This window comes from Lithobates pipiens, unplaced genomic scaffold, assembly GCF_037356315.1.
Source record: "Lithobates pipiens isolate NorthernLeopardFrog02 unplaced genomic scaffold, aLitPip1_a1.2 Scaffold_18, whole genome shotgun sequence".
Lineage (NCBI taxonomy): Eukaryota > Metazoa > Chordata > Amphibia > Anura > Ranidae > Lithobates > Lithobates pipiens.
Window position 1 is genome coordinate 616,831,287 of NW_027507758.1, and position 10,732 is coordinate 616,842,018.

The window sequence follows — 10,732 nt, forward strand, 5'->3', positions numbered from 1 at the left end:
GCGGGTCAGGCAGCGGCTCCCGTGTCCTCCATGCTTCCTCCTGCTAGATGTCCAATAGGAGCGCCTGACCTTCCAGCCGATTAGGTGATGGGTATTAGACCTGCGCTATCCTGATTGGTGTAGAGCCGGTTCAGTGTTAAAAATGCAAATATTCATTTGCTTTTCTAATGCACCTGAATGAAGAGTCCACCCTATTTTGAAGCCTATTAGAGCCTATGGCTCTAATCAGGTGCAGGAAAATGTGGAGCAGGGTCTCTCTCTCTCTCACTGTGCAGGGAAATGTGGAGCAGGGTCTCTGTGTGGCATAGCTTTACTCACAAAGTGACCCTGCCGGCCAAGATGCGTTTGTTCCACTGCTGGCCTCTATTGTCTGAAGTGGTTGCTGGGATTGCCTGGCATCTAGCAACCAGTGATGTCACAGTCCCCAGGAGGAAAGTGGGGCTGAGGCAGGCCCCAGCATTCAGAGCGGAGGAGGATCTTCTGCCTCCTCCATGCCTATTAGTGTTTTATCCACCCACCTCCTCCCTCCATCTTCTCCTGTGCGGCGGCATGCCCCTAGGAGCCTGCCTGAGGGAAGGGAACTGTCATTGACTGACAGTGCCAGAAGCACCTCTCCAGAGTCAAACTGCCTGAGGTGAGGTCGGGAGCAGTGAATGAATTAGAACATATGTGTAATGTGGCGCATGTGTGTCATGGGAGAATGAGCTGGCAGCAGAGGAGGAGATCACATCCTTAAATCTCAGCCAGGGTTCATGCTGGGACTTTTAGTCCTTTACTTTTGGGGATGTGACATCCCAAAAGTGAAGGACTACAGGTCCCAGCATGAACCCCTCAGAGCTCAGGACCTAAGGGGACACATCCTTAGATCTCAGGGGTTCATGCTGGGACTTGTAGTCCTTCACTAGTTGGGGGGGTCAAATCCTTAAATCTCAGGCGGTAATGCTTGGACTTGTAGTCCCTCACTAGTTGGTCGGGGAGGGGTCAGGTCCTCAGCTCTGAGGGATTCATACAAGAACTTGTTTGCACTTTAGTTCCTGGAGGCCATGGTGGTACAGGTCCTCCACGGGCCCTGGAGGGCTACATTGTCCTCCCTGAACCCCCCCCCCCCCCACCTTTGTGATCATGGAAAACCTTAGTCTGTTTTCCCGATCCATCACTTTGCCACCACTGGTTCTATGGGCCACTTGACTGGACTTGCCCCCCCTGGCCTAAGGCTGCCAGCCCTCCCCTGGCCCCGGACCAATTTGCAGCCAAAGGACCAAGCCCCCTTTTTGCGATTTGGCACTGTGTTTCGCTTTAACTGACAATTGCGCGATCATGCAACGTGGCTCCCAAACAAAATTGGCGGCCTTTTTTTCCCCACAAATAGAGCTTTCTTTTGGTGGTATTTGATCACCTCTGCGGTTTTTATTTTTTGCGCTATAAAAAAAAATAGAGCGACTATTTTTGAAAAATTTAATATTTTTTACTTTTTGCTATAATAAATAACCCCAAAAAATATAAAAAAAAATTTTTTTTTTTTCCTCAGTTGAGGCCGATACGTATTCTTCTACATATTTTTGGTAAAAAAATCGCAATTAGCGATTATTGATTGGTTTGCGCAAAAGTTATAGCGTTTACAAAATAGGGGATAGTTTTATAGCATTTTTATTAATTTTTTTTTTTTTTACTGGTAATGGCGGTGATCAGCGATTTTTATTGTGACTGCGACATTATGGCGGACACATCGGACATTTTTGACACATTTTTGGGACCATTGTGATTTATACAGTAATCAGTGCTATTTAAACGCACTGATTCCTGTGTAAATGACACTGGCAGTGAAGGAGTTAACCACTAGGGGGCAGTGTAGGTTTTATGTGTTTTTTTTATTGTAGGGGGCGTGGCCTGGCATGTGATGTCACTGATCGTCTTTCCCTATAAAAGGGAAGAGACGATCGGTGGCAGCCGAAGTAGGAAGCACGGGGAGGTTTGTTTACACAGACCTCTCCTCGTTCTTCAGCTCTGTGACCCGATCGCGGGACACCAGTGGCGATCGGGTCCGCTGGTCCCACGGCCACAGTTCACGGAGCTCAGGACCAGGTCGGTGCCATTCTGCCGGCGTATATGGGCGTGAAACGGTCCTTAAGTGGTTAATTTTTAATGTTTATAGTTTAATTAATCTTTCTGATCAATTTTGATCATTATAGATTGATATTGATATTGATCTAACTACCAATTTTTGTACACAACGTACTTCTATGGTGTTACGGAATGAGATCAACTTGTCCTTACACTTTTTTATTATAGTTTGTATTATAGCTTTAAGATTGTCCAATGATGACCCCATTTAACAGACGTGCCAATTAGTTTAACATTTTTATTCATTTCTTAATTTTTCATCTTTTCTACACCGTCTTTTAAAGAAGCGGCATGATGTCATTAATCAATTATGGTGTCCGTTGTCATGACAGTGCGTGGACTTGTCGCGCATGGCTATTTGCTGACACGTTAGCCTTGGTTAGCCTTTTTTTGCATCAGGGATATGGTCCGTGTATTGGTCGATGGGCGGAGATGATGTGGCCTAGCCTCGCTTTCATGATGAGGCTTGGTTACAGATTCGCCATGATGCCTATTGGCTGGACGGAGGTGACGTGACTGAGCCCCGTCTCTGTGGCGAGGCTTGGTTATAGATCCCCCAAGATGTCCAATAGATGGGCGGAAAAGACATGACCGGGCCTCGTCTCTGTGGCGAGGCTTGGTTACAGATCCACCAAGATGTCCAATGGACGGGTGGAAGAGACATGACCGGGCCTCGTCTCTGTGGCGAGGCTTGGTTACAGATCCACCAAGATGTCCAATGGATGGGCGGAAGAGACATGACCGGGCCTCGTCTCTGTGGCGAGGCTTGGTTACAGATCCACCAAGATGTCCAATGGATGGGCGGAAGAGACATGACCGGGCCTCGTCTCTGTGGCGAGGCTTGGTTACAGATCCACCAAGATGTCCAATGGATGGGCGGAAGAGACATGATCGGGCCTCGTCTCTGTGGCGAGGCTTGGTTACAGATCCACCAAGATGTCCAATGGAGGGGCGGAAGAGACATGACCGGGCCTCGTCTCTGTGGCGAGGCTTGGTTACAGATCCCCCAAGATGTCCAATGGACGGGTGGAAGAGACATGACCAGGCCTCATCTCTGTGGCGAGGCTTGGTTACAGATCCCCCAAGTTGTCCAATGGAGGGGCGGAAGAGACATGACCGGGCCTCGTCTCTGTGGCGAGGCTTGGTTACAGATCCCCCAAGATGTCCAATGGACGGGTGGAAGAGACATGACCAGGCCTCATCTCTGTGGCGAGGCTTGGTTACAGATCCCCCAAGTTGTCCAATAGAAGGGCGGAAGAGACATGACCGGGTCTCGTCTCTGTGGCGAGGCTTGGTTATAGATCCCCCAACATGTCCAATGGATGGGCGGAAGAGACATGACCGAGCCCCGTCTCTGTGGCGAGGCTTGGTTACAGATCCCCCAAGATGTCCAATGGACGGGCGGAAGAGACATGACCGAGCCCCGTCTCTGTGGCGAGGCTTGGTTACAGATCCCCGAAGATGTCCAATGGACGGGCGGAAGAGACATGACCGAGGCCTCGTCTCTGTGGCGAGGCTTGGTTATAGATCCCCGAAGATGTCCAATGGACGGGCAGAAGAGACATGACCAGGCCTCGTTTTCATGGCGAGGCATAGTCACGAATTCTAACCACGTTTATTGGAATTTACGGAGTTCGTTCCTGGACATGTCGGTTTGATCTATTCAGCCAGTTTGACGGTGAAGCAAATTTCTGATTACTTTGGCCTTATGTTAATATAGCGCTCCGCATAAATCTCTTCCGGGTATAGCCGGAGATGATGTCATGCGGCGCGTATTTCCGGTGTGTCTAGTTTAATATGGGGGTCGTCATATTTATTTAAGCGGTGGAGTTGTAGGGGCGTCCATACCCCAGATGATGACTAGTTAGTCTAAATGCGTCAGGTGGACCCCCCTACATACATCGCTTAATACCGGTACTTGTTTTTATGTGCTTATATGATCTTTCTAAATGTGATTATTGACTTTTAGTTTTACTTAATAAATTACTGCTTAAACGGTATCACGCTATGCAAGCTTTATTGCATGACGTATGCTATGTGGTTCCGACCCTTCGCCTTCTATATGAAGTTTTACATATCCCATTGAAGCTTGAATTGTTGATATGGATTTGCCGTCCTGAGTCCCGGATCGGCTACATCCATTTGGGTTATTAAAACCTATAAGCCTATTTGACCTGGGCGGTATATGCCTTTCCAGGTCAATATAATCTGGTAAGCCTCCTCTGATCACGATGGTGGTGGTGATACTATACTTTCTTTCAAGATTTCACTCACAATTGGATTCAATTGGAAATAACATATTATGGACTATATATGGTCAGGTTCCTCAGAGACTGATTGTCCTCATACCCTGTTATGTGCCATATGCATATTTACTTTGGACTTTTTCATTCATACACGTGTTTAATGACGTGTTTAATGATTATTTAATCATTATCATTAATATTTTAATATTTTTCACATCTATGGTTGATGTCATATCACATAGTATTTTATTTTTACTCATTAGAGCTGTGTATATATATATATATATATATATATATATATATATATATATATATATATATATATAAAAGGAAGGCTACCTCACTGAGGATCAATAGAACAGTCATATCGGAGAGTGAGGTGAAAATTCTCTAGCGGCTCTTTCAGAAACTATCTTGAAATCATAAATACAAAGTAGTATTGTTTATAAACATTGATCAGACAGGAGATAGAGAGATACAAAGTAACATTGTTTATAAACATTGATCAGACAGGAAATAGAGAGATGCAAAGTAACATTGTTTATAAACATTGATCAGATTGGAGATAGAGAGATACAAAGTAACATTGTTTATAAACATTGATCAGACAGGAGATAGAGAGATGCAAAGTAACATTGTTTATAAACATTGATCAGATTGGAGATAGAGAGATACAAAGTAACATTGTTTATAAACATTGATCAGATTGGAGATAGAGAGATACAAAGTAACATTGTTTATAAACATTGATCAGATTGGAGATAGAGAGATACAAAGTAACATTGTTTATAAACATTGATCAGATTGGAGATAGAGAGATACAAAGTAACATTGTTTATAAACATTGATCAGATTGGAGATAGAGAGATACAAAGTAAGATTGTTTATAAACATTGATCAGATTGGAGATAGAGAGATACAAAGTAACATTATGTATAAACATTGATCAGATTGGAGATAGAGAGATACAAAGTAACATTATGTATAAACATTGATCAGATTGGAGATAGAGAGATACAAAGTAAGATTGTTTATATGCATTGATCATAGGAGAGATAGAGAGTTACAAAGTACCATTGTTTTTTAAACATTGATCAGATAGGAAATAGAGAGATACAAAGGAACATTGTTTATAAACATTAATCAGATTGGAGATAGAGAGATACAAAGTAATATTGTTTATATATATATATATATATATATATATATATATATATATATATTGATCAGACGGGAGATAGAGAGATACAAAGTAACATTGTTTATAAACATTGATCAGACGGGAGATAGAGAGATACAAAGTAACATTGTTTATAAACATTGATCAGACGGGAGATAGAGAGATACAAAGTAACATTGTTTATAAACATTGATCAGACAGGAGATAGAGAGATGCAAAGTAACATTGTTTATAAACATTGATCAGATTGGAGATAGGGAGATACAAAGTAACATTGTTTATATGCATTGATCAGAGGAGAGATAGATACAAAGTAAGATTGTTTATAAACATTGATCAGACAGGAGAGAGAGAGATACAAAGTAAGATTGTTTATAAACATTGATCAGACGGCTGATAGAGAGATACAAGGTAACATTATGTATAAACATTGATCAGACGGGAGATAGAGAGATACAAAGTAAGATTGTTTATTGTCATTATTCAGGTAGGAACCTAAAAAAAAAATATATAGAATAAAATGTATATCTTTTTATCTACAATACCAATATTTAAAAAAAAATTAATAATAATCAAAATAGAAAAATAGCATGTTTTTTTTTTTTCCCAGTTTTGTTACTTTTTAGTCTAGGGATTGCATTAAAAAATAAAATCATTTTTGCAGGACAATATCACCAAAAAAAAGCCTTGTTTGTCCTAAAATTGTATATTTGTTACTTTATTATCTCAATTATAGAGAAAGATAGCCGCGAATAAACCGACCCCTAGTAAAAATTGCTCTTCTCCATGGAAGGGGTATATAGGGCGGGGAGCTGAACTGGTTAAGCTCATTGATTATGATTATTAGCAAATGCGTTGCGTGTTTAGATGCATGGGGGTGCCATTCAGAATGATTGGCATCCCTGTGCGTCTCCACAGAGTTTTTTGGCTGCGGGTGCAGGAACAGCTGGCATTCCTGTACCCGCAACCACTCACCACGGTGTGAACATAGCCATAGCGATTCATTATATTACTGATAGATTTAGGTACTGACACATTATAACAGTAAAAGTATTGGAGGAGAGACCCTTTATAATAAAAATGCATGATAACAGAAACACTTTATACTAGTGATAAATTTACAGTAAATGGTGACAGTCTCACTCCTCCTGTTGAAAACTCAGTCATATAAAACAAAAGAGACAATGGATCTTCCTCGTTATATCATCAGGGGGTGGGCGGAGCTGGGAACTCAATGCTGGGGGTCAATGAGAAACCTACCAGATAGGGATTTAGCCAAAGCAGGATCCACACAAAATTGCATTACTATACTTATGGGTTTGATGGGAGCGAACTGCTAAGCATGGTGCCAGTGGGCAGAGCTACCCTGTTTCCCCAAAAATAAGACCTAGCGTGATTGTTGGAAATGGCTGCAATATAAGCCCTTCCTGCCCAAATAAGCCCTAGTTAAAGTCCTTGTAGGTCTTATTTTCATGGGTAGGGCTTATTTGGGGGGTAGGGCTTATATTGCAGCCATCACCGACAATCACGCTAGGTCTTATTTTCAGGGAAACAGGGTATATGGGTTGCTGGCTCCAGGGTATAGGATGGGGGTTACTGACAATCACTGGGATCTGGGGCAACATTTTACAATTTTCTCCCATTCAGAATGATGTCTCCAGTGTCTAAGCAGATTTATCACATCCCCCCTTCAATCCAATGATATATGTGAATGCCATACACCCAACACAGCATAGAGGGGCTCGGTGAAGGTGGCGGTGAAGGTGTGGAGGTGGCAGAGGGGGTCGCACATATAGAAGGAGATCTGCCCGGCCTCATAATCCAGATATACCCGGACTCTTTTCAGGGGAGTACTGACGTAAATTTCGGTCTCATCATCGTCATGCACGGCATTATACTTTTTACCCTTCCTGTCCAAACCCCAGGACACGTCATTCCTCCCAATAAGGGAGTGATAATCGTCCCTGTATATACTGTCATAACACATCCCGATGATCCAGTTATTGGATTGATGGACGTCGACTTCCCAGTAATGTCTCCCCGAGGAGAAACTCCGATTGCCTAAAACTTGATTATAATCCATAAATCTCTCCTCAGTATCTGGGCGATTCTGATCATTTCCCGTCCTGGATGCAGTCTTCTTATCATATGAGATACATACATTATTATGAGCCGTGTCTTCATCCAATAACATGTCTACAGCTTTGTGTATATAGATCCCCCCAATTACACCAGTTATTACATCAGGGAAACTAGTGTGGAGTACATGTGAGACCCAAGCCACATCCAGATCCCCTCCATTATGGAGGAGTTTATCATGTCGCTTTCTGTCCTCATCATCTCCATCCTCAGTATCACCCAAGTCACCTGCGTCTGGTTCCTGTAGGACGGTCAATGGATCCGTCGTGGCGCACAGCTCCTCTAAGTGACGTATCTTACGAGACAGTTTCTCCATCTTTGATTTGAACTGCTGGATCAGACCATTAACTGGGCTTAAGATCCGTTCTGCCTGCCTGGAGACCTTACCTAGGACTTTCTCCTCCAGGTTCTCCAGACGTTTCCTGAGCTCTCTGAACAGGGCAGCGACTCTCTCTGGACTCTTTGTTCTGTCTTCTCTCTCTTAGTAATCAGTTTCTGAAGATTATTTATCAGTTTCTTCTTCTTCTTCTTTATAAAGGCCTCCTGTAGGGTCTCCACCTGGTGTCCTCGATGTTCTCCAGTTAAACTGCAGGACATGCAGATACAAGTAGAGTCCTCGGTGCAGTAATACTCCAGGATCTTCTTATGGACGGGGCATTTCCTGTCCTCCGGGGTGGTGGTGGGGTCACAGATGACGTGTTCTGGTGACTTGCTGTGGACTCTCAGATGGTCATCACATAGAGAAGCTTCACAATGCAGGCAGGATTTCACAGCAGGTATAGAGGTGTGAATACAGTAAGTACAGAAGATGCCGGACTTCTCTGGTTCTGGTGGAGCAGACAGGAAACGCTGAGTGATGTTACGTAGAGTGATATTCCTGTGCGGTGAAGGCCTCTCCTGGAACTCTTCCCTGCACTGAGGACAGGAGAAACCTTCAGACCCCTCTTGGGTATCAAACACACGCTCAATGCAGACCTGACAGAAGTTGTGTCCACATTTCAACATGACGGGATCCGTATAAATGTTCAGGCAGATGGAACAGTCCAGCTCCGATCTCAGGTCTGAGGACGCCATCGCTGACAGCGGAGAGCGAAATGAACATCAAAGTTTCGTTTTCTCCAAAACCAGTTACTCCGGTTAGGCAATTACCTGTATAGGGCGGGGCTGGGAATGTGTCCAGTATCTGCAGAAAGGAGATCAAAGGTAACAAACACGGCTGAAACAGAAATGAAAAATTCAGCAATCTCCCCCCCCCCCCCCCCCAAAAAAAAAAAAACGATCTATCATAAGCAGGGTTGTCTCGGCAAATTTAGACCGATTGGCTGTAGTCAGTCAATGCTAATTCCTAGTCTGACTTTGTTCGGCTATTCGGAAGCTCAGCCTGGCTATCAGTTCTCCCTTCTGCCAGTAGGTGGCAGGGGTACCCCTGGCATTAGTGTGAGTATGGGTAATAAATATTCATATATGCAGAATTATGTTTGTGTTGGGGAGGATATATCCCTCCCTGGTGGGTGAGGCCTTCACCCTTGTTTGCGTGATAATGCCGTTCTCTCTTTTGTTCCCTCTGCAGACGAAGAGATCTACAAGCAAGCGGCAGTGATATTTGCTTTGGATTGCCATGTCAGCCAAAACAGTTAGAAAACTGTTTATTTGTGTGTAGCGGCCATAACCCTTTGTAGGGCGGCCCTAACTTACTGGGCTTACCGGTTACCTCCGCTTGGCTGGTTCTTTCACGTCTAGGGGTTCCCAGGGTTGATGCCCAACAACTTGAACGCTGACACAAATAAAGTCCTTTTGAAAGGTTTTATTTTGCAGTAATAACATTCAATAACACAGTCTCTCATGGGAATAGAGGGCACGGGTGAAGAACTCAGGCACCTTGAAACTGCCGATCTAACAAAGTCTCTAATTCCACCCAGAGAGTAGCCACTCGCAGCTTCAAGGCTGAACAGATCTCTAGCCAGAGATTATGGCAGTCAGCACGATGACTCAAAACTTGGAACAATCCTATGAACGTGTACAAGTTGTAACTGCGGGTGAACAGGAACCTTTTTCTTCAGTACCTGGAACGTTTTCTGTCTCCTCAATGGTACTGGAAAAAGCGTGGATTCGTCAATGTCCTTCCCAACTCAATAACCAGGCACTTCCCAGGATGCCACTTGCCGGTCCTCCTCCAAAGAGTCCTCCCCCGGTCACTTCCATGAGCTGTGGTGCCCCTCCAAGCCGAGAGCACACCCGGACACCTTGAATCCTCCCTCAGTTACTGAGCCTCGGACCAGCTGGGTCCGAGACTCGGGAACAGACGGATCCCTACCCCAGACCAGACGGGTCCATTGGGGGTAACTAACAGGAACATGTTGCGGGATGTTGGACACCCTCATGGGGCTACCCCGGTCCTGGAACCAGAACAGACCACTCGGGCCTCACAAACTCCTCTGTTGAACACATGACCTCAACCTCTTAAGTACCCCTTCCCAGACTCCTCAGCGGGGCCGGCACTCCCACTGATTGGTTCCGAGAAGGCTGATACTCAAAACGTCCAACCAGACCTGGTTCTGGCCTGTCATGTGCACCTCACTGCTCACATGACCAGGCAGAACTTCCAACACAGCCCAGCCAAACTGATGTCAAGGACAACCTACGTAATTAACCCTCAGAACCCCTACTGTTCTGAGGCAAAAACTAAATTTTCACCTGTATGACACTTTGTCCAAAATGTCATCCGCTACATGTGTTTTTCTTTTTTTTTTTTTTTGCAATATATTTTGTAACAATGTGTCTTTCCTTCTTATCCCCTTTCTCATCATGGCCAGGTCTAGGGGGGTGCTGGGGTGGGCTGCGACCCCCCCCCCCAGATTTCAGTTGCCCCCTCCAAAAGACTTGAGCTCACCCCCACCTGAGCCCAGGCCCCATAAGGTCCACATGTGGCACCCGGGTTTGCAAGCGGTACATATGGGTTGGTACTTTTTTTTCTTTTAACCAGTTCCAGTCCGGACCAGTTCTGACATTTCTCTCTTAAAGAGGGATTCCACCTACAAAAAAAATA

At 44.4% G+C, this 10,732-nt stretch overlaps 1 protein-coding gene across 1 annotated transcript in view; it reads right to left on the reverse strand.

The window, feature by feature from the left end:
• LOC143986843 (uncharacterized) overlaps window positions 1-8,913 on the reverse strand; it is a 33,025-nt gene extending 24,112 nt beyond the window's left edge. Inside the window, 2 exon segments of the mRNA XM_077485251.1 lie at window positions 7,244-8,142; window positions 8,145-8,913. Coding sequence (XP_077341377.1) covers window positions 7,244-8,142; window positions 8,145-8,760 — 1,515 coding nt within the window. The 5' untranslated portion in view covers window positions 8,761-8,913.
• Between the last annotated feature and the right edge of the window lie 1,819 nt (window positions 8,914-10,732).